Source organism: Rhincodon typus, chromosome 22 (assembly GCF_021869965.1).
Source record: "Rhincodon typus isolate 14 chromosome 22, sRhiTyp1.1, whole genome shotgun sequence".
NCBI lineage: Eukaryota > Metazoa > Chordata > Chondrichthyes > Orectolobiformes > Rhincodontidae > Rhincodon > Rhincodon typus.
The window spans coordinates 351286-375862 of record NC_063353.1 but is presented as its reverse complement, the minus strand read 5'-3'; the positions used below and the strand labels follow the sequence as shown (position 1 = coordinate 375862).

Sequence of the window (24577 nt, the reverse complement as noted above, 5' to 3'; positions counted from 1 at the left end):
GTTGGAAAAACATCCCTCAATCATCTGTCTCTGCTTCCTACCACTCAGTCAATTGTGGATCCAATTTGCCAAATTTCCTTGGATCCCATGGGCTCATAGAATCATCGAATCCCTACAGTGTGGAAACAGGCCGTTCAGCCCAACAAGTCCACACCGAACCTCAGACCATCTCACCCAGACCCATTCCCCTGTAACCCACCTAATCTACACGTTTTTCTTGCTGTTTACCTTTGCTATCAGTCTCCCATGCGGGACCTTATTTTCCTCATCTTTCAGCATTCATGCCATCCAAAACAAAGTGTTATCCCAGACATGCCTCTGTTTCACTTGTGGTAACTAAGGTTGCCAGACAATAAATTTACATGTAGTTAGCACTTTTAACACAGCAAAGCTTTCCAGGTTGCTTCAATAGGAGGATATCAAGTTGAGTTTGATACTGTTTCACATAAGGAACTATGAATGTAAATAACCAAAACTTTAGTGGAAGTGGATTTCAAAGAGAATCATAAAGGAGAAGAGACAGAAAAGAAATTTAGACAGAGAATTCTTGAGCTGAGTGCTTAGACAGCATCATATTTTTATCAACATAACAAGATCACGATCATTAGGAACTCTAATGCCCACATTTAGTCACAGCTGGCCCAATTGGCAGAAATTGCAGAGTAATATTTGTGTACAAATTAGTTTGACCCCAAGGTGCAGAGCTGGATGAACACAGCAGGCCAAGCAGCATCATAGGAGCAGGAAGGCTGACGTTTCGGGCCTTTGTCTCAATTAGTAATGGTGTTAAATTAATGCATGAAAGTATAGGATTCAATTTCTGCACTAATGTTCTTTCTTCAGATTTCTTGGGATCAGCCAGCAGAAGCCATACACAACTGGATTCGTGGCCATGATAAAATACCTGGAGCATGGACTCTCCTTGATGGACAAGTACTTGGAACATCCTTCTTCTCATGTATTTTGATTTAACCCCTATAATGTGCAGGGCAGTTTTGCTGCTTAAATTGAGTACCGTTAAAAACAAATTTGGGTTAATATGGTTCCAAACTCAGTGATAGAATTTTGAAGAGTGACTCTAGATGCTGAATTTCATTTTTTGGCTCAGAAGCCTTGAGTGGGTCAATTTCCAAATGTCATATTGTTTACTTCAAAAGGGCACTGCTTTTCCACAAAATTTTGGTCTTCAGAAATCTAGTGAAGACTGACATCAGATCTGTTTTTGACTGTTTTTGATTATTCCCTGTCTCTCCACGTGCTAATTAATTTTGTCACTCAGAATTGCTTCCAATAGTTTCCCCAACCACTGAGGTTAGACTGACTGGCCTGTATTTTCCTGCTTTATCCCTCCCTCCCTTCTGAATAACAGTACTTTGGCTGTACTCCAATTTTCTGGCATCTCTCCTGTGGCCAGGGAGGAACTGAAAATTATTGCAAATGTCCTGGCTATTTCCTCCCTTGCCTCACTCAACAGTCCAGGATATGTTTCACTCTGCCTGGAGTAAAGGGGCACCTAGGTCTCATTGTGCCTCACCCTGTCCCATTCCATCACCATTCAGATAATAATCTGCCTTGCTGTTTTTGTTACCAAAATGGATAACCTCATGTTTATCCACATTATATTTCATCTGCCATACATTTGCCTATCCACTTAGAGTCATAAAGTTACTCAGCGAGGAAACAGACCTTTGGTCCAACTGGTCTATGCTGACCATGTTCCCAAACTAAACTAGTTTCACTTACCTACTTGTCCAAATGATGAATAAGTGTCTCTGCTACATCCTTACAGTTCATCCTCCAATCTAGTTTTCATTCATGTGCAAACCTGGACACATTGTATTCAGTTTTCTCATCTAAATCATTGATATATATTGTTAATAGCTGGGGTCTAAACTGATCCCTGCGGTATCCTACCATTACTGCCTGCTACTCCATAAAATTTATTCCTACTGTTTGCTTGCGGTCCACCAACCAGTTCTCTATCCATGCCCATGCTCAACCTACAAGCCCATATAGCCAGTACTCCACGGTACAAAACCTCAAGTCTCAAACGGCAAATTCATTACAACTTTAGGTTCTGTGTCCCTTAGGAAAGGTGAAATCACAATGCTGAGGGTATACTACACGCTTCCCAACAGCCAGTGGGAGATGGAGGAGGGAATATACAAAGAACAAAGAAAATTACAGTACAGGAACAGGCCCTTCGGCCCTCCAAGCCTGCACTGAAATGCTGCCCATCACAACTAAAACTCCCTACCCTTCTGGGGACCGTATCCCTCTATTCCCAATCCTATTAATATCTTTGTCAAGATGCTCTTTAAAAGTCGCTCTAGTGTCTGCTTCCACTATCTCCCCTGGCAGCAAGTTCCAGGCACCCACCACCCTCTGTGTAAAAAAACTTGCCTCATACATCACGTTTAAACCTTCTCCATGCACCTTAAACCCATGGCCCCGGTAACTGACTCTTCCACACTTCCTCAGTGTTTCCCTCCCTACCTCCTCCTCTAACCAAAAAAAAGCATGCAGACACTGCTGTGAGGACCAGAAGCAAACGGAAAGGGAGAGATCCAGGGAGCATCCTGGGAAGGTGAGTGAGGGGAGACCTACCTCGGGTATTCGCAGCGATAAGTAAGGGTAAGTGTTTAATAAATTTTCCTAAACAGCTTGATTGGGGATAGAAATGTCAGTCAGTGGGGTTAAGTGTTGCACTTGTGAGATGTGGGAGATCCGCGACGCTTCCAGTGTCTCGGATGTCTACATCTGCACAAAGTGCGCCCACTTGCAGCTCCTCACAGACCACATGGATAGGTTGGAGCGGCAATTGGATGCACTTAGGAGCATGAGGATGGCAGAAAACGTCATAGACAATAGTTTTAGAGATGTGGTGACACCCAAGGTGCAGGCAGATTGATGGGTGACCACTGGAAGGGGCAGGCAGCCAGTGCAGGAGTACCCTATGGTTGTCCCCCTCTCTAACAAGCATACCGTTTTGGATACTACTGGGGGGGGGATGACCCAATCAGGGGTAACAGCAGCAGCAGCCAGACTGGTGGCACCGTGGCTGGCCCTTTTCTTAAGAAGGGAAGGAAAAAGAGCACTAGAACAGTAGTTATAGGGGACTCTATAGTCAGGGGTACAGATAGGCGCTTCTGTGGATATAAAAGAGACTCCAGGATGGTGTGTTGCCTCCCTGGTGCCAGGGTCCAGGATGTCTCTGAACGGGCAGAAAGCATTCTGAAGGGAGAGGGTGAACAGCCAGACATTGTGGTACACATTGGTACTAAAGACATAGGTAGGATGAGTGACGAGGTCCTGCAGCAGCAAATTCAGGGAGTTAGGTAGAAAGTTAAAAAGCAGGACCTCCAAGGTTGTAATTTTGGGAGTACTCCCTGTGTCACGTACCAGTGAGGCTAGAAATAGGAATATGTAAACAAATTTTGGAAAGATGTTAAAACAGCAGGGTTGTTGTGGCGGGTGATTTTAACTTCTCCTGTATTAACTAGGACTCAGTTCGTGCTAGGGGCTTGGATGGAACAGAATTTATAAGGACCATTTAGGAGGGTTTCTTGACACCGTATGTAATCAGTCCAACCAGGGAAGGGGTTATACCGGATTTAGTTTTGAGAAATGAGCCCAGCCAGGTGAGTGAAGTTTTCAGGGTGGGAGCATTTCGGTAGTAATGACCATAATATACTGTGAGTTTTAAGTAACTCATGGATACCGACAACAGCAGTCATACGGTGAAGGTGTTAAACCGGGGGGAAGGCGAACTACAACAATATTAGGCAGGAACTGGAGAGTGTTAATTGGAGGCAGCTATTTGAGGGTAAATCCATATTGGACATGTGGGAGTATTTCAAATGGCAGTTGATAAGAGCGCAGGAGTGGCACGTTACTGCAAGAATGAAGTATACTTATGGCAAGTTACGTGAACCTTGGAAGACCAGGGATGTTATAACCTTGGTCAAAAAGAAGAAGAAAGAATACATAAGGTCGAGAAGAATGGGAACTGACAAAGCCTTTGAAGTACGTAAGGAAAGCAGGAAAGAACTTAAGCAAGGAGTTAGAAGGGCTAAGAGGGGTCATGAAAGTCATCAGCAAACAGGATTAAGGAGAATTCCAAGTCTTTTTATACATATATAAAAAGCAAAAGGGTAGCCAGCGAAGGGGTTGGCCAACTCAAGGATAAAGGAGGGAATGTATGTGTGGAGCCAGAAGTGGTAGATGAGGTCATAAACGAATACTTTGTATCAGTATTCACCAAAGAGGAGGAATTGATGGAGGATGATCTCAGGGAAGGGAGTGTCAAATTTCTAAGCCAAGTTGCTATTAAAAAGGAAGAGGTGTTGTGCATCTTAAAAGTATGCTGCTCACAATGTGGTCTCCTCTACCTTGGGGAAATGAAGCGTAGACTTGGCGACCGCTTCGCAGAACATCTACATTATGCTGGCAAAAAAGACTCTGAACTACCTCAGAGATAGTAGGAACTGCCAATGCTGGAGAATCTGAGATAACAAGGTGTAGAGCTGGATGAACACAGCAGGCCAAGCAGCATCAGAGGAGCAGGAAGGCTGACGTTTCGGGCCTAGACCCTTCTTCAGAAATGGGGGAGGGGAAGGGGGTTCTGAAATAAATAGAGAGAGATCCACTGAGGTTTTTCCGGAGGGAGGAGGGTAACTTCTTCAAGGTAGGCATCCTTAGAAGAGGCTTCGCAGTGGGGTTAAAATTGTTTCAGAGATAGTAGGAACTGCAGATGCTGGAGAATCTGAGATAACAAGGTGTAGACCTGTTGCCTGCCACTTCAACGCACCACCCTGCTCCCTGGCCAACATTTGGTGCAGTGTTCCAGCGAAGCCTAATGCAAGCTGGAGGAAGAGCATCTCATTTTGCGCTTGGGGACCCTACAGCCCTCCGGTCTCAATATTGAGTTCAATAATTTTAGGGCCTAAACTCTCCCATGTCTCCGCCTCCTACCCCACACACCAGGCCTTGTTATCACATAGCCTGCTGTTACACACTATCTATTGTTAGTCACTAACAGTCCCCATTAACAACTATTCACCCTCCCAGCCTGATCGTTAGCAACTCCTTTATGTATCCAACTGTCTGTCTCTCGCTTTGGGCCCTATCCTATCGTTTATTCCCTACCCCACCCATCTTCCTATTTTCTGCATATAAACTGACGTTTTCCCAGCCACCATCAGTTTTGAGGAAGGGTCTCCGGACCTGAAATGTTGACTCTATTTTTTCCTTCGTGGATGCTGCCAGGCCTGCTGAGCTTTTCCAGTAGCTTTGTTTTTGTTCCTGATTTGCAGCATCCGCAGTTCTTTTGGTTTTTAAAAAGTATTAAGATAAATAAGTCCCCAGGTCCTGATAGGATCTATCCCAGAATATTGAGGGAGGCAAAAGAACAAATTACTGGAACATTGACAGACATCTTTGTATCCTCTTTGGCCGCAAGTGAGGTCCCAGTGGATTGGAGAATAGCTAATGTCCCATTGTTTAAAAAGGGTGACAGGGATAATCCAGGAAATTACAGGCCTGTAAACCTCATGTCAGCAGTAGGGAAATTATTGGAAAAGATTCTCAGCGACAAGATCCATAAGCATTTAGAAGCAAATGGACTGATTAGCGATAAACAACATGGTTTTGTGTGGGGGAGGTCATGCCTCACTAACTTGATCAGGTTTTTTGAGGAGGTGACGAAGATAATTGCTGAGGGAAAGTGGTTGATATTGTCTACATGGACTTCAGTAAAGCCTTTGACAAAGTCCCTCATTGGCAGACTGGTCAAAAAGGTGAAGTCACATGGTGTTAGGATGAGCTGGCAAGATGGATACAGAACTGGCTTAGTCATAGGATTCAGAGGGTAGTGGTGGAAGGATGCTTTTGTAGTGGAGGGCTGTGACTAGTGGTGTTCTGCAGGGATCAGTGCTGGGACCTCTGCTGTTTGTAATCTACATAAATGATTTGGAGGAAAATGTAGCTGGTCTAATTGGTAAATTTGCGGATGATACAAAGATTGCTGGAGTCGCGGATAGTGAGGAGGATTGTCAGAGGAAACAGCAGGGTATAGATCAGTTGGAGGCAAGGGCAGAAAAATGGCAGATGAAGTTTAATCCAGACAAATGTGAGGTGATGCATTTTGGAAGGTCAAGTGCAGGTGGAAATTCTGCAGTGAATTAGTACATGAATTGGGAGAATCGATATGCAGAGAGGTCTGGGTGTGCAGGTCCACAGATCACTGAACGTTGCAGTGCAGGTAGATAAGGTAGTAGAAAAGGACTGTGGCATGCTTGCCTTCATTGAGAGGGGCATTGCATATAAGGATAAGCAAGTTATGTTAGAACTTTATAGAACTTTGGTTAGGCCACACTTGGAATATTGCGAGCAGTTCTGGTCACCATACTACCAGAAGGATGTGGGTGATTTGGAAAGGGTACAGAAAAGGTTTACCAGGATGTTGCCTGGTATGGGGGATTTTAGCTATGAAGGAAAGTTGGATTGTCTGGGTTTGTTTTCACTGGAATGGAAGAAGTTGAGGGGTGACCTATTAGAAGTTTATAAGATTGTGAATGGCATGGATAAAGTGGAAAGAATGAGGCATTTTCACAGGGTGGAGGGGTCAATTACTAGGGGACAAGGTTCAAGGTGCGAGGGAGGAGTTTTAAAAGAGAGGTGTGAGGCACATTTTTCACACCAAGGTTGGTGAGTGCTTGGAATGCGCTACCAGAGGTGGTGGTAGTGGAAGCAGACACAATAGCTCAAACAGTTCATCAACTTTACTAACACCTTCCATCCCAACCTCAAATTCACCTGGACAATCTCTGATACTTCCCTTTCCTTCCTCGACCTCTCTGTCTCCATCTCTGGTAACCGCTTCAAAACCGACATCTCTTTCAAGCCCGCTGACTCCCACCGCTACCTAAACTACATCTTCTCTCATCCAACATTCCTGCAAGAATGCGATCCCCTACTCCCAATTCCTCTGCCTCCACCGCATCTGCTCCCAAGATGAGGTGTTCCACTCCCAAACATCCCAGATGTCCTCGTACTTCAAGCACCGCAACTTCCCCCCTTCAGTGGTCGAAAACGCCCTCGACCGCATCTCTTGCTTTTCCTGCACCTCTGCCCTCACACCCCCTCCCCACAACAAAAGCAAAGACAGAATCCCCCTTGTCCTTTTATATCATTACATTAACCTCCGGATTCAACGCATCATTCTCCACCAGTTCTGCCACCTGCAATCTGACCCCACTACAAAGGATATATTTCCCTCCCCACCCTTCCCTGTCTCCGCATCTCCCTTGTCCGCCCCACACTCCCCACTAGCCCCACCACCCCCAGCATGTTTCCCTGCACCCACAGGAGGTGCTACACCTGCCCCCTCACCTCCATCCCAGGCCCCAAAAAAACCTTCCAGATCAGACAGATGTTCACCTGCACATCCGCTAATGTGGCCTATTGTATCTGCTGTGCCCGATGTGGCCTCTTCTATATCGATGAGACCAAGCGGAGGCTCAGAGACCGCTTTGTAGAGCACCTGCGCTCGATTCGCGACAAACAACACTTCCCAGTCGCAAACTCCCACTCGCCCACGCCCACTCCCACTCCCTGGAAGTCCATCCTGGGCCTCCTCTGGTGTCACAACGACGCCACCCGGAAACTGGATGAGCAGCGCTTCACACTCGGCCTAGGGACCCTACAACTCAATGGTCTCAATGTGGACTTTATTAGCTGCAAAATCTCCCCACCTCCTTGATCTGTGCGTTTTCTCTCCCACCTATCTGCTCCTCCTACCTCACTGACCAATCCCTGCCACTACCTCCTTGCACTCACCTATCGCCATCCCACCTACCTTCCCCAGCCCCGCCTCCCTAACCTGTCCGTCTTCTCTCCCACCTATCTGCTCCTCCTACCTCACTGACCAGTCCCCACCACTACCTACCTGCACTCACCTATCGCTATCCCACTACCTTCCCCAGCCAACTCCCCCCTCTATTTATTTCAGAGCCCCCTTCCCTTCCCCCATTTCTGAAGAAGGGTCCTGACCCGAAACGTCAGCTTTCCTGCTCCTCTGATGCTGCCTGGCCTGCTGTGTTCCTCCAGTTCCACACTGTGTTATCTCAGACTCCAGCATCGGCAGTTTTTACTATCTCTGAGGCTTCCTCAATGGCTGCTTGTGATATTCTCCCCATCAACACAGGAACTCCCTGGCCTGCAAGGATTTGAATATCTAACACCCTTCCACCAGTGTGGGCCCACTCCCTCCTTTTGTAGACCATACTCATCTATTGAGAAAGAGAGGGTTTGATTATGATGACACTGATGCACGAGTTCTTCATGAGCATGGATAGCAGATCCTGAGCTCTTTCCAGTTAAGGAGTCGGAAGAGCATGGGAACTATGAGAATATGACCAACATGAGATGATTGTCAGCCCTCCAGTGTGTATCATCCATGCAGTGCTGAGGTTTGCAAGTTAATGTCATGTAATGTACTTGTGCAGTGGCACAGAGTCACCCAGTGACACTTGTAGTGAGGAGATGATACCACTTACTTTTGTGAACCATCTTCTACCAAAGTTGGTACAGGCCACTGGTATTGACCTGAGCTGTGACCTCACTGCAGGGCACTGGGTCTGAAGGGAACAGTTCCTGCAGCTATCCTCCAGCAGTGGACGTTTCCTTCTTTGATGAACTACCTCGACTAGAATCATGAGTAAATGTTGGTGAACCTTAGGGTCAGTTTCAGTCTGGTTTGACACATCTCCAAAGGAGCTGAGGCGACCAATATAGCCTCTAATGATGCTGCAGGCTTACAGTGAGTGAAGTGCTATCCAGGTTTAGCACCCACACTGAAGACTCCAGAAGGTCTTGATGAGGGCAAGATTCTCCTGTCTGCTAACCCCATAAGATTCACCGTTCAACTCTGGCCACAACTTGATGCGCAAATAATGAGCTGAAAATTACACGTTTACATGAGAAAACTTGTTCTGGGTCTGAGTGGAATTGGCAACATCTAACATGCCTGATGCCACACTTAGTGTCCAAATAAATGATTCTGCCCCCTAATTGGAAATAAGTAAAGGCAGAATGGTTAATTAATTACCTTGTATCAGTTTTTTTTAGTAGTAGAGGAGGAGAATAAAATGAGAGATTTGGAAAAGATCAAACTAAAACAAGGGGAGAAACTAACTAGATTGAATACCAGTGCAGAAAATGATAGAACATAGAACAGCACAACACAGTACAGGCCCTTCGGCCCACGATGTTGTGCTGAACTTTGACCCTAAACCTAAGGTCTATCTAACCTCCACCGCTACCTTATACTGTCATCCATATGCCTATCTAATAGCTGCTTAAATGCCCCTAATGAGGCCGACTCCACTACCCTCTCCGGCAATGCATTCCACGTCCCTACCACTCTCCGAGTAAAGAACCTACCTCTGATGTCTCCCCGATATCTACCTCCTCTCACTTTAAAACTACGTCACCTCGTAAAAGCTACCTCCACCCTAGGAAAAAGTCTCTGGCTGTCTACTCTATCTACACCTCTAGCAAGTCACCTCTCATCCTTCGTTGTTCTAAAGAGAAAAGCCCTAGCTCTCTCAACCTTTCCTTGTAAGACCTTCCCTTGTAAGACCTTCCCTCCATTCCAGGCAACATCCTGGTAAATGCCCTCTGCACCTTTTCCAACGCTTCCACATCTTTCCTGTAATGAGGTGACCAGAACTGGACACAATACTCCAGATGTGGCCGAACCAGGCTTTTGTATAGCTGGAGCATAACTTCATGGCTCTTGAACTCAATCCCTCTATTAACGAAAGCTAACACACCATACGCCTTCTTAACAACTCTATCCACCAGGGTGGCAGCTCTCGGAACTGTGAACATGAACCCCTAGATCCCTCTGCTCCTCCACACTGCCAAGAATCTTTCCGTTAACCCTGTAATCTGCTTTCAAGTTTGTCCTTCCAAAATGAATCACCTCACACTTTTCAGGGTTAAACTCCATCTGCCACTTCTCAGCCCAGCTCTGCATTCTATCAGTGTCCCTTTGTAACCTAGAACAGCCCTCCGTACTGTCCACAACGTGACCCACCTTCATATCGTACGTGCACTTGCTAATCCACCCTTCCACTCCTTCATCCAAATCATTTACAAAAATCACAAACAGAAGAGGACCCAGAACAGATCCTTGTGGTACACCACTCGAATCTGAGCACCATGTTGAATATTTTCTGTCCACTACCACCCTTTGTCTTCTAAGGGTCAGCCAATTCTGAATCCAATCAGCCACATTTCCCCTATCCCATGCCTCCTTACCTTCTGCATGAGCCTACCATGGGGAACCTTACCAAACACCTTACTTAAATCCATGTATACCGCATCCAATGCTCCACCTTCATCCACGTGTTTGGTCACCTCTTCAAAGAATTCTACCCCTCACAAATCCATGCTATCACGAATCAAACTGTGCCTTTCCAAGTGATCATAAATCCTGTCTCTCAGAACCCTTTCCAATAATTTGCCCACCACTGACGTAAGACTAACTGGCCTGTAATTTCTGGGGTTATCCCTATTCCCTTTTTTGAACAAGGGAATGACGTTTGCCTCTTTCCAATCTTCCGGCACTATACCCGTGTACAGTGAGGACGAAAAAATCATCGCCAAAGGCCCGTGATCTCGTCCCTCACTTCCCATAGAATCCTTGGATAAATCCCATCAGGCCCGGGGGACTTATCTATCTTCAACTTCCTCAGAATTCCTAGCACATCTTCTTTACTAACATCAACCTCCTCTAGCCTACCTGCCTGTTTCACAACGTCCTCCTCTACGACTAGGTCCCGCTCAGTTGTGAATACTGAAGAAAAGTATTCATTAAGGACCTCTCCTATCTCTTTAGGCTCTGTGCACAAATTCCCTTTACAATCCTTGATCGGCCCTACCTTTTCTCTGGTCATTCTGTTGTTCTGCACATACGTGTAAAAAGTCTTGGAGTTGTCCTTGATCCTATCTGCCAAGGTTTCCTCATGCCCCCTTATAGCTCTCCTAAGCCCTTTCTTCACCTCCTTCCTCTTTTCCTAAACCTTACTTAAGCCTCCTTCTTCCTCTTTACCAGTCGTTCGACCTCTCTCGAGAACCATGGCTCCCTCACTCGACTGCATCTTCTCTGCCTGCTAGGGACAAACCTATCGAGCACATGCAGTATGCATTCCTTAAACAATCTGCACATTTCTGTGTTGCTCTTCCCTGACAGCATCTGTTCCCAATTTATGTTAACCAGTTCTTGCCTAACTGAATTGTAATTACCCTTCCCCCAATTATAAACTTTACCCTGCCGTATATACCTATCCTTATCCATGACTATCGTGAAAGAAACAGAGTTATGATTGCTACTGGCAAAATGCTCTCCTACCAACAGGTCGAACACATAGCCTGGTTCGTTGCCAAGCGCCAAATCCAAAGTGGCCTCTCCTCATGTTAGTCTATCTACATACTGTGTCAGGAATCCTTCCTGAGCACACTGGACAAAATCTGCTCCATCTAAACTATTACAACTAAAATGTTTCCAATCAATATTTGGAAATTTGAAGTCACCCATGACTACAGCCCTGTGACTTCTGCACCTTTCCAGTATCTGCCTCCCAATCCGCTCCTCTACTTCTCTGCAACTATTAGGGGGTCTGTAAAAAAAAACCCCAAGAAAGTGACTGCTCCTTTCTTGTTCTTGACCTCAACCCAAATTGACTCTGTAGACATATCATTCTCGAACTGCCTTTCAGTAGCTGCTATACTCGCCCTGACTAGCAATGCCGCTCCCCCACCTCTTTTTCCACCCTCCCTATTTCTTTTAAAGCATCTAAATCCCAGAACTTCCAACAACCATTCCTTTCCCTGAGTTACCCAAGTTTCTGTAATGGCCACAACATCGTAGTTCCAAGTGCCAACCCATGCTCTAAGTTCATCCGCTTTATTTCTGATACTTCTAGCATTGAAGTATACGCACCTCAAACCATCTCGGTGTCTGCAATTACGCTCCATCGACCGCATTTCTTTATAAACCACCTCACTCCCTGTTGTGTCTGTTGGAAGGCCAAATACCTCATCCTCTGAATTATAAATCCGGTTCCCCACCCCCTGCCAAGCTAGTTTAAACCATCCCGTACAGCTCTAGGAAACCTCCCTCCCAGGATATTTGTGCCCTTCCGGTTCAGGTGCAACCGGTCCTTACTGTACAGGTCCCACCTTCCCCAGAATGTGCTCCAATTATCCACATAATGGAAGCCCTCCCTCCTACACCAGCCCTGCAGCCACGTGTTTAGCTGCACTTTCTCCCTATTTCTTACCTCATTATCACGTGGCACTGGTAGTAATCCAGAGATAACTACCCTGTTTGTCCTGGACTTCAGCTTCCAACCTAACTCCCTGTACTCGTTTTTCACATTCTCAGTCCTTTTTCTACTTATGTCATTGGTACCGATGTGTACCATGACTGCTGGTTGCTCACCCTCCCCCTTAAGGATCTTGAAGACACGATCCGAGACATCATGGACCCTGGCATCCGGGAGGCAACATGCCATCCTTTCAGAGATAGTATTTCATCTCGTTCGCGTCCACAGAACCGCCTGTCTGTGCCTCTTACTATCGAATCCCCCACTACAATTGCTCTCCTATTCTCCCTCCTTCCCTTCTTTGCCACAGGGTCAGGCTCAGTGCCAGAGACCTGTCTGCTATAGCCTTCCCCGGTCATCTCCCCCCCCCCAACAGTATCCAAAACGGTATACTTATTATTGAGGGGAACGGCCACAGGAGATGCCTGCACTGTTTGCCTATTCCCTTTCCCCTTCCTGACAGTCACCCAGCTACCTTTTTCCTGTACCTTGGGTGTGACCACCTCCCTGTAACTCCCCTATATCACCCCTTCAGCCTCCCGAATATCTGGAGTTCATCCAGCTGCAGTTCCCTAACACGGTTTTTGAGGAGCTGGAGTTGGGTGCACTTCTCGCAGGTGAAGTCAGAGGGGACACCAGCAGTGACCCTTACCTCCCACATCCTGCAAGAGGAGCATGCAACTGCCCTAGCTTCCATTCCCTCTACTCTAGATTTCCAGAAGAAGAATAAAAAAAAGCCTTACCATACCGAACCTCCACACAGTCTTTTTTGGTTAGAGGAGGAGGACGGGTGGGAGACACTACACGTGTAGTGTTTCGGGTTTAGCCAATGCCCGAATTTATCTGTTTCTTCCTGGCTCGCGTTCCCTCCACACACCCGCTGCTGAAAACAAGAGGGCCGCTTGCTGCACCAGGTAAGTTTTTATACAGGGAGAAACAGAAACCGCCTTATCTTCCCGTCGGCACTCTGGCTCGCGCTGCTGCTGAAAACAAACTGATGGTGGAGAAACTAATGAAACTGAAGGTAAGGTTGGTTGGCTCGCCGAGTGCGTTGTTGTTCCGCAGACGTTTTGTTACAGTACTTGGTAACATCCTCAGTGCAGCCTTTGATGAAGCGTCGGTGTGTTTTCCCGCCTGGGTTTTAAACTCTGGGGTCCATTGCAATGGATTGTCTCACTTCCGGGTTTCCTCCATAGTGGAATGTATATGGAGTCAAGTTCAATTAATAGCATGCTTCGTGGAGTGCCATGCTTCCAGGAATTCTCGTGCTTGTCTCTGCCTAGCCTGTCCCAGGATCTTGGTGTTGTCCCAGTCGAAGTCGTGGTTCTCCTTGTCCATGTGGATTGAGATGAGTGAGTATTGGTCGTGTCTTTTTGTAGCCAGTTGGTGTTCATGTACTCTTGTTGTTAGTTTCCTTCCTGTTTGTCCGATGTAGTGTTTCTCGCAGTCTCTGCAGGGGATCTTGTAGATGACATTGGCCCTATCCATGGGGGGGAGTGGGTCTTTAGTTCGGGTGAGCACTTGTTGTAGGGTTGATGTGGGCTTGTGTGCCACTCTGATGCCCAGCGGTCGTAGAAGTCTTGTGGTGAGTTCTGACGTGTTCCTGATGTAGGGTAGTGTGTCGGGGCATGTAGAATCTTTCTGATGCTGTTCCTGTAGGCATCTCCTGACCCAGTTCTTTGGATATCCATTATCCTTGAACACTTGGAAGAGGTATTCCTCCTCCTCTTGGCGTAGTTCCGTGTTGCTGCAGTGTGTTGTTGCCCTTTTAAATAGTGTTTGCACGCAGCTTCGTTTGTGTGTGCTGGGATGGTTACTATTGAAGTTCAATACGTGGTCTGTGTGTGTGGCTTTTCGGTTTACTTTTGTTTGCAGTTCCCCATTTGTCTTGCGCTCTACCGTGACGTCCAGGAATGGGAGTTGTTTGTTCTTCTCCTGTCTGGTGAATTTTATTCCGGTGAGGGTGTTGTTTATGAGTTTGTGTGTCTCTTCTAATTTGGTCCATTTAATGATGACAAAGGTGTCGTCTACGTAGCGTATCCATAGTTTAGGTTGGATTTGCGGAAGGGCAGTCCTTTCCAGTCTTTGCATCACTGCTTCTGCTGAGTCCGGAGACAGGCGATCCCATGGGTGTCCCGTTGATTTGCTCGTATGTTTGGCCGTTGAAGGTGAAGTGGGTGGTCAGGCATAGGTCCAGTACTTTAAGCATGTTGTCTTTGGAGATGGTTTCACTGGGGTCGTGTTCTTGTTCAAGTAGTGTTGTCATTGTTTCCCTTGCTAGTGGTATGTCTATTGATGTGAATAGGGCGGTGACATCAAACGATATCATGGTCTCTTCGTCCTCCATCTTTATGTCTTTGATGGAGTTGAGGAATTCTTGGGCTGAGTGGATGGAGTGGGGTGATTTGTTGACTAGGTGCTTGAGTCTTCTTTGTAGTTCTGTGGCTAATCTGTGCGATGGAGTGCCTGGTAGGGAGAATATGGGTCTGAGGGCGACTTCTGTCTGAGGGGAACTAAAGACGCACTCCCTGCCATTGACAGGACCAATGTCATCTACAAGATCCCCTGCAGAGACTGCGAGAAACACTACATCGGACAAACAGGAAGGAAACTAACAACAAGAGTACATGAACACCAACTGGCTACAAAAAGACACGATCAATACTCACTCATCTTAATCCACATGGACAAGGAGAACCACGACTTCGACTGGGACAACACCAAGATCCTGGGACAGGCTAGGCAGAGACAAGCACGAGAATTCCTGGAAGCATGGCACTCCACGAAGCATGCTATTAATAAACACATCGAACTCGACCCCATATACATTCCACTACGGAGGAAACCCGGAAGTGAGGCAATCCATCGCAACGGACCCCAGAGTTTAAAAAGCGGGCGGGAAAACACACCGGCGCTTTATCAGAGGCTGCACTGAGAATGTTACCAAGCACAGTAACGAAACGTCTGCGGAACAACAAACCAGCTCGGCGAGCCAACCAACCTCAACACCCACAACCCGAGCTACAGATCTACTCCAAAACCTTAGAAACTGAAGTTAGACAAAGCCCCAGGATCGAATGCACTTGAATCACTGTGAATACATTATACAACAATTTACAAAAGGACAATATCTAGTTGCCACTGAATTTGTTTATAATGTAGTGATCACTGAGTGATTTTTTTTTATCTAAGAGATTATTTGGTTTTTGCAGTGCATCAGCTAACAGTTATGTATTGTTTCTTGCCCATTTCAGGCAATCACCTTGTATGGTTCCTCCATGTATAAAGGAGCAGTACCATCAGGCCAGCCATTGGAGATCAGCGGTGCCAGCAAGCCTGGTCTAGTAACCAGCAATGGACTGGTGCTCTTTGGCAATGATGGAAATATGGTAAGACTTTATTACACTGACCTATCATAGTAAAGGGATGATTTTTCTAAATCTAAGACGCCTAAATTTCTTCAGATCCTTGTAGTGAAATATGAGTTTCTCCAAAGCAAAGTAATAGCAATTATGATAAAAGCCAAGTAAGTTTGTTTATGAATTATAATCAGTTTAGAATTAATGATAGGAACAAGTTGCAGCCCAAGTATTTGTTGGTAAAAAATTTCTGTCAGGTTATTTGTAAATGTATAAGGCCAGAAGCAATGAGCGCCTGGAAAATAATGGAGTCCTTTTAAAGGAGATGCTTCAAATCCTAGAATGCCTGAACTTTGTTTAATAGTGATTGATTTTCTCTGTTTTCCGTTTTTATGGCAGTTGTTCAATGGTGCAGCTCCCTCTCTGCCATGTACTGTCCATTCTGCATAGTTAAACCACATAGTGTCAAACAACATATGGAAAAAGTCAGTTCACTGCTAGACCCTGCCCATCCAAGTGGACCAGCTTCTTGGTTCCAAATCATAGAATCATTATAGAACCATAAAATTTATAGTATGAAGAAGGCCATTTGAGCCATTGTGTCTGTACCAACTCCTGAAAGAGCTGCCCAGCTAGTCTCATTCTCCATGGCTAATGCACCTAATCTACACATCCCTGAACACTGTGGGTAATTTAGCATGCCCAATCCACCAATTTACACACCTTTGGACTGTGGGAGGAAACTGGAGCACCCGGCAGAAACCCACGCAGACACGAGGAGAACATGCAAACTCCACACAGGCAGTCACCCGAGGGTGGAATCGTACCCAGGTCTCTGGTGCTATGAGGCAACAGTGCTAACCACTGACCGACCATGCTGCATCCTAACTTACTTGCTGACAATCTTGAAATTGTGACCCCTAGTTACTGACATACCAACTAGTGGATGCAGAATTCTGAGCCATTAATTGCCTGAGGATTGTCTTAGCTGATCTTATCAAATACAGCGTTGCCTTGGAAGCTTTTGGTTTGGTGTTGTATAGTGGCAGTTCATAGAGAAAGTCATGAGGTCGCTCAGTTCTTTTGGTGGTATACCTACACTTGGTATCTTAGATGAGTGGTGAGTGTTGTGTTTTGCAGCTGGTGGTTCGAAACCTTCAGTTTGAGGATGGGAAAATGATTCCTGCCTCCAAATATTTCTCATCTGGTGAGACTGTCACTGTGGAACTGACTGAAGAAGAAAAGAAAGTTGCAGAGAATATAAAGGTAAATTCAGATTCTGTGGAATTAGAATGGAATTAGCAATCTACACATCCCTGAACAAAAAGGATGCTTCTTTGTCTTAATGTGCTTCTCTTTGTTATCTGCCCCACTCTATCGGACTGTCTCATTCTTTAGTGGGGCTGTTCACTGTCATGTTATATTTTAAGGATGTTCTGTTCAACATCCAAAAAAACTCCAAATTGTCATTGATTGGCAGGTGAATGGTAGAAAGATGCAGGGGTGGGGCTATGGTTAAGTGTTGTTGAGCTAAGTGTGAATTACTGAAAAATAAGAATAATTCAGAATGAAAGAGAACTTAACAGCGTGTTTTCCCAGAATCCTCACCAGTATTCTTCCCTCATTGGCTTCATTGCTATTTATGATATTGTGGGAATACTGCATCAGTTACTTGTGGGACTCACTGCTGCTTATCAAGGTCTTAATTGCAGGTTTTGATAAACGTCTGGGATTTTTTTTAGTGGAAGTAATTGCAGCAAAGATTTTCAGGTTATTTGGATTAGAGTTAGACAAACAATGGACTATGTTGATATAGACAAGCCCACCTTTGGTGGGCTGGAAAACTTTGCTTTGAAACAAATACCTAGTTATATTTGTGAAAACTCACATTTCTTTCTTCATTACTCATTTTTAAAAGATATACCACATGGAAGCATTTCCTTGGGTCCTCTGAGTTTGGATGAGACTATGCATGCCTTATGCTAGGAATCAGGGAAGTTACAGGACATAACTGTGGCGGTCCAAGGATACCCCAACTATAACAAACTCCAATATAATTCTGCAATGCTATTTGACTAAATCAGATTTCCAGGGCTCTGAGAGTAATGCTTCCCCTTAATTCTGGATGTTTAAATTGCATATTTATGTTTCAAGGATGATGCAAAGGTGGAGCATAGAACATAGAACAGTACAGCACAGGAACAGGCCCTTTGGCTCACAATGTTGTGCTGAACATGACACCAAGTTAAACTAATCCCTTCTGCCTGCTGTTGGTCCATATCCCTCCTTTCCTTGCTTATTCTTGTGCTTATCTAAACGGCCCTATTGTATCTGCCTCCACCACTACGCCTGGCAGCGCATTCCAGGCACTTTCCACTCTTTTTTTAAAGAACTTGCCCCTCATGTGTCCTTTGAACTTTCCCCCTCTTACCTTAAACGTGTGTCCTTTAGTACTAAACATTTCAACTCTGGGGAAGAAGACTCCGACTGTCGACGCTATCTACTTCCTGCCTCAGAAGGCAAACTGTTACTTGTGGAGCTGTTCAACAAAAGGTAATATTCCTTTTTTGAATCAAAGGAATTTGATTCCTTTGAATTGAAAGAAATTGAAACTTGAAAGATATTGAGTCAGGTCTCAAGTATGCTGAAGGCATCCAGTTGTGTCTTACTGTCACCTTACTCGAACACTGTGCTGCCTCTGTGTTCTAAAACTGATCATATTGAATGAACAGAAACTTCCTTCAGTTCAATATTGACAAGACTGGAAGCCATTGTCTTTGGTTTCCAACTCAAACTCTATTCACAAAACACTGATTTTATCCCTTTCTCTGATCACTTTTGTGTTATAGAATCCCTACAATGTAGAAGCGGGCCATTTGGCCCATGAAATCCACACCAACCCTCTGAAGGGCATCCCACTTAGACCCACCCCCTTACTCTGTCTCTGTAACTCCACATTTATCATGACTAATCCATCTGGCCTGCACATCCCTGGACACGTTGTGAAATTTAGTCTGCCCAATCCATGTCACCGGTACATTTTTGGACTGTGGGAGGAAACTGGAGCAGCCGGACGAAACCCATGCAGACAAGGAGAATGTGCAAACTCCATACAGATAGTCGCCTGAGGGTGGAATTGAATCCAGGTCCCTGGCACTGAGGCAACAGTGCTAACCACTGAGTCACTGTGCCGCCCCCAATCAAATTATTTTGAAACTTAACATCCTGTATAATCCTGAGGTTCTCTAACCCAATTACAAACATATGAACTAGAAACAGACGTCAGCCATTCAGCCCCTTAGCCTAGTCCCCATTCTATAAGGCTGATCCGTTTGTGTTTTGAATTCCACTTTCCCATCTACCCTGACAAATCTTGATTCCCTTACCTAATAGATTCATAAAGGGGAATGACGTTGTAGCTGGAAATTTTTGTTGGGATGGTGAGGTTCTAGAGCAGGAAAGGTTTAGAGGGATGTGGGTCAGCACCAGGCAGGTGGGACTAGTTTAGTTTGGGATTATGTTCGGCATGGACTGGTTGGACTGAAGGGTCTGTTTCTGTGCTATATGACTTTATGAATCTATGACTATGACAGTGTTAAGTTTAGTAAGGAGGAGGTATTAGGCATAAAGGTGCATAAATCCTCGAGGCCTGATGAAATGTAGCTCGTGTTACTATGGAAGGCAAAGGAGGAGGTTACTGGGGCCCTCGTAGAGATACTGTGTTGGCTACCCGTGAAGTGCCAGATGACTGGAGGATAGCTAATTTTGTTTTCTTGTTCAAGAAGGGCAGCAGGGACTGGCCAGGTGATTACAGATCAGTTAGTCTGACATCAGTGGTAGGGATGTTATTGGAAAAAAGTTCTGAGGGACAGGATTAAGCAATACTTGGAAAGACAGGGATTGATTAGGGATAGTCAGCACAGACTTGTTGGAGGGAGATCCTGTCAGACTAATTTAATTGAACATTTTTATCAAGTTTCTTCTCAACCTACTCTTCTCCAGGGAGAACAACCCCAGTCTCTGGTTTGTCAATGTAACCAAAGTTCAACTAGAACCATTTTTAAAAAAATATGATGTGAGATGTGAACGGCACTGGCAAGACCACCATTTGTTGCTCATCCGTAATTACCCTTGAATCATTTCTGAACCTTCACACCGATCCTAAAATGTGGTGCACAAAACTGTACATAATGTTCCAGTTGCAGCTGATCTGGTTTTATATATATTTATCACAACTTCCTTGCTTTTGTATTTTTATGACTCCGTTGATAAAGTCCACAATCCTGTATGTTTTATCAATCATTCTCTTAACCTGCCCTGTCACCTTCAATTTAAAGGTCCCTCTGCTCATGCACCCCTTTAGAATTGTCCTCTTTTGTATTGCCTTGGGCTGCTGTTTCTTTCAAAATGAATTACTTCACACTTCTCTGCATTCAGTTTCATCTGTTACACATCCCACTTCTATGTCCTTTTTCTTTTTAATACTATCCTCCTCACAGTTTACATCTGCAAAATATGAAATTCTGCCCAAACATCAAGGTTTAGGTCCTTGAGATCAGTAAGAGGAGGGACCCTGACATGGACTCTTGGGAATTCCTACTTTGCACAGTACTTCAGTTTGAAGCGACTGATGACCACTGTTCTATTTCCTGTCGCTCAGCCAATTCTATATCCAGATTGTCACTGTCCGTTTGCACCGAGTTCAAATGTTTCTTAGAAATCAGTTGTGTAACACTTTAATGCCCTTTGAAAATGCATGTACGTCACATCAACGGCATTAATCTTCATCAACCCTCTCTTATCTCATCAAAAAACATGAGAAAGTTAATTCAGCACAATTCATTCTTAACAAACTTCTGTTGGCCCTCTCTCACTCAGTTGGGTGAGTGACTGTTAATTTTGTCCTGAATGGTCATTTCTAAAAACTTCCCCACCATTAAGGTTAAACTGGTGTGTCATTGCTGGGCTTATAAATAGGATTGAAGAAGGGTGTAACATTTGTTTCATGCATTCATGAGATTTGTGCACCACTTATTGGGCCAGCATTTATTGCCCAAGCTTTGTTACCCTTGAGAGGCTGATGGTGAGCTGAGTTTTTGAACTGTTACCAGTTGGTATAAGTACAACCACAATGCCATTGGGAAGGGAGTTCCAGGATTTTTGACCCAATGACACTGAAGGAAGTGATATATTTCCAAGTCAGGATGGTGAGTGGTTTGGAGGGGAACTTGCAGATGGTGGTATTCCAATTTATCTGTTCCCTTCTCCTTCTAGGTGGAAGTAGTCGTGAATTTGGAAGGTGCTGTCTAAGGAGCCTTGGTGAATTTCTGAAGCGCATCTTGTAAATGGTACACAATGCTGTTACTGAGCATTGGAGTTGGAGGGAGTGAATGTGGCGTCAAACAAGCAGTCTGCTTTATTCTGGATGGTGTCAAGCCTCTTGAGTGTTGTTGGAGCTGCAATCATCTAGGCATGTGGGGAGTATTCCATCAGACTCTAGAATTGTGCTTTGTAAATGGTGGACAGGCTTTAAGCTGTCAGGTGGTGAGTTGCTTGCTGCAGGATTCCTAAACACTGACCCCCTGTTGTAGCTGGAATATTTATATAGATAGTCAAGTTTCTGGCCAGTGGTAGCCTTCAGGATGTTGATCGTGGCGTTTTAGTAACAGTAATGCCATTGAATACCAAAGGGCAATGGTTAGATTCTCTCTTTTAGGAGGTGGACAATGTCTAACACTTGTGTGGCATGATTGTTACTTGCCCCTTGTCAGCTCAAGTCATGATATGGGACATGGAATGCTTGTTTACAATTCCCTAAATTTCTAGTACCATCCCTCAATCCCAAGTCTTGAAAGACCCAGTTTTATGTAAACAGTATTTTTGTTTCTTGTGAGCTGAAGAAGATCATTGCAGTATGTCACTTGTATTTGAAGGTGGACCAGTTGTCCAGGTGGAATTGGGTGAGGTGCCGGAACCCAGTATTACCCTAATCTTTGACATATCTTGGAAAACTTAACGTATGGGGGTCACTGCAACAGATTTTCTAAAATGGATTATGTTCACTTTTATACATAGGCAAGTTTGTTTTGTTATTATCTTCCAGGCTATCTGGAAATCAATTCTGAGCAATGTTGATACCATTGAGGATACCACCGATTTCTTCAAATCTGGAGCAGCTTCCATGGATGTTGTCAGGTAACTATCTTTTTTTTTAAACTCTGTGTTTGTGTGAAGCTTTGTGTGAGCCACAATACTTCACCCTCTCAGCAAGGTGCCAACAAATGAATATCCAGTTTCATTTGCAAATTTCACCAAGTTTATCCTCTTGAAACTCTGTATGAAATTCACTCCGCTTGAGTAAAGCCATCGGTGTATGTTTAGGCTGGTTGAAGAAATTAAACAAAAATGCAAGGGCCTGCAGCTGCAAAATGAAGATGTTTACATGGCAACGAAGTTTGAGGATTTCATCCAAATGATTGTGAGGAAACTGAGAGGAGAGGACAAAGAGGAAGAACTGGAGGTGGATTATGTAAGTGCCATAATTTCAGTTCATCGATCAACAAACTAGTCAGTTTCTCAACCTCTGTAAAAAGTCGTGAACTTATTACAATTACAATTGATAAGCCACATTCCAGTTAGCATGATGAACTGGGGTCATTAGTCTGCAGCTCTTAGAATTAAGACATTTTAAAGTTGCAGTTTTCACGGACTGCATTGAATGAAAGGCTTCCAACATTGAATTTCCAAATTATTGTTTATCTTGTTAAAGGTTTGTGATTGTACCCTCAAATTCTGACAGTCTTCCAAGATGATCAAGAATGAAGGCCATTGCAATTTATGATATTCGTTTTAAATTTTTAGGTTACGATGGATGTAAATGACATGACTGTGAAAATGCCACACCAGTGCTTCATCGATGGCAGGTTTACAAATGCTGAGGAAGGGAAGACATATAATACCATCAATCCCACCAATGGCTCTGTGAGTAACCAATCTTCCAGTGAGATTCAGTCATCTGACAAAATAGACTGGCATCTTTACCAAAGACAGTGCTAATTATTTCCTTGTCCTGAACAACTGATAGTGACAGCAATATAACTGGCATAATTGGGAATACTTGTAATTTGTAATGGCTGTTGATAGTGAATTAGTAAATTCATTGGTCTGTTTGGCAGGTGATCTGTGAGGTGTCATATTCATCAGTTGCTGATGTTGACAGAGCTGTGGCTGCAGCGAAAGATGCCTTTGAAAATGGACAGTGGGGAAAGATGAATGCAAGAGACAGAGGCAGATTGTTGTACCAGTAAGGCTTTTCTGACATTCCCATTACTCACAATATATGAGAATATGCACTATAATGTAAGTTGTTTGATTTGCAGACTAGTTGTTACTCCTAACTTCAACAGTTGAGTTGCAACAGTTGCACAAAACTAAATTGAGCTGTAGGAACATGTGTTTTTCCACATATATGGTGCTGTGACTGTTCGATAGCATCCTTGCAGATATCAAATTGAAAATTTGTTTCGGATTTGCAAAAATTTGTTTTGTATTTATGTTTGTTATAAGGTTGGGTGGAATTTGCTATGTATTCTCACCCTGATATACGCACAATCAAGTAGTACAGCAATTACCCAGATCAAGGAAGCATGGGAACTAACATTATGTATGTAAATATGTAAATATTCAGTTCCCTTCTTCTTTCTCCCTGTCCTGAACACATCTTGGCTCAAACCTACTCTGAGCTAAAGAGCCTGTCGCCTGCAAATTTCCTGCATTTATTTTGGCTCAAACTGACACCCCCATCTGGAGGAGATTTATTGACACCTCAGGATACTGTCATTTTCTGGCCCAATATTGCCAAACTGAGCAGTTGCCTTTTGTTTGTCCCCATACAGTGCCCCCCACCAACAATATTTGAGAACAGTAGTTTTCAATTTTTTTGGTTGAGAAAAGCTCAAATAGCCTAATTATCTCTTCACACCCCCATCTAAATTATGTAACTCATATTGTTAAAGAGATGCTTGTAAAAGTTGTTTTAATACTGCATCTAAGGTAAAGATCTAAGTAGCAGATGTCACCGCACCCGCAAAAGAAAGTGTCAGTGAGACAGCCAACTCAGTCTGTGCTGCCCATGCTGTGGCTGCACTCTGCTCTGGTCTCCCAGTTTAGCACAGTGTTAATTCCTGACCATTGCAGTTCACTGATGTGCTCAGTCAGCAGATGCTTGTTATTTACAGATCCCTTGAAAGTCTCTGTACAGCTCCAGGACTCAATAGTTTGCGAACATTGTCTTGGAAACCATTTTCATACATTTAGAACAAATTACTGAAAAATTGAAATGCTTCCACAATAACATGTTCTTAAGCTTGTTATGGTTAAAGTGGATGTATGATAGACAGCTTGAAAATTCACACTTTAAGAAGGGACATACAATGTGAATTTGTATCATTCCCAGCCTCTGAATGATTTGTGTATTCCCAGTTGTGATTATGAGATTGGGTATTACTTGGGCCTGACACATTTTGTTGATTATTTTTGTCTCTCAGGGCAATTCACACTATTTCAGATTCAACGGGAAAATTGACATTTGTGTTGCATGAGAGGAGAGTGCTGATTAGCTGGCCATTGTAATCCGATTGGTAAACATGTTGCCATAGAGAACGCACCAATTAAATTTAAACCAGGCAGGTTCACTCTGATTGGTTAGGCATTGCCCGTAGAGAGGAGAAAAAAACCTGCAGATGTTGGAATCCAAGGTAGACAAACAGGTGGCTGGAAGAACACAGCAGGCCAGACAGCATCTGGAGGCAAGGAGCAGTCAAT

At 44.4% G+C, this 24577-nt stretch overlaps 1 protein-coding gene across 1 annotated transcript in view; it reads left to right on the top strand.

The window, feature by feature from the left end:
- The window catches only part of aldh1l2 (aldehyde dehydrogenase 1 family, member L2), a 103988-nt gene that overhangs the window by 38646 nt on the left and 40765 nt on the right, over positions 1-24577 (top strand). The window contains exons 6-12 of the mRNA XM_048610072.1: positions 844-933; positions 15650-15784; positions 16895-17020; positions 21858-21949; positions 22136-22283; positions 22616-22735; positions 22930-23057. Coding sequence (XP_048466029.1) covers positions 844-933; positions 15650-15784; positions 16895-17020; positions 21858-21949; positions 22136-22283; positions 22616-22735; positions 22930-23057 — 839 coding nt within the window. The remainder of the gene's footprint in view (positions 1-843; positions 934-15649; positions 15785-16894; positions 17021-21857; positions 21950-22135; positions 22284-22615; positions 22736-22929; positions 23058-24577) is intronic.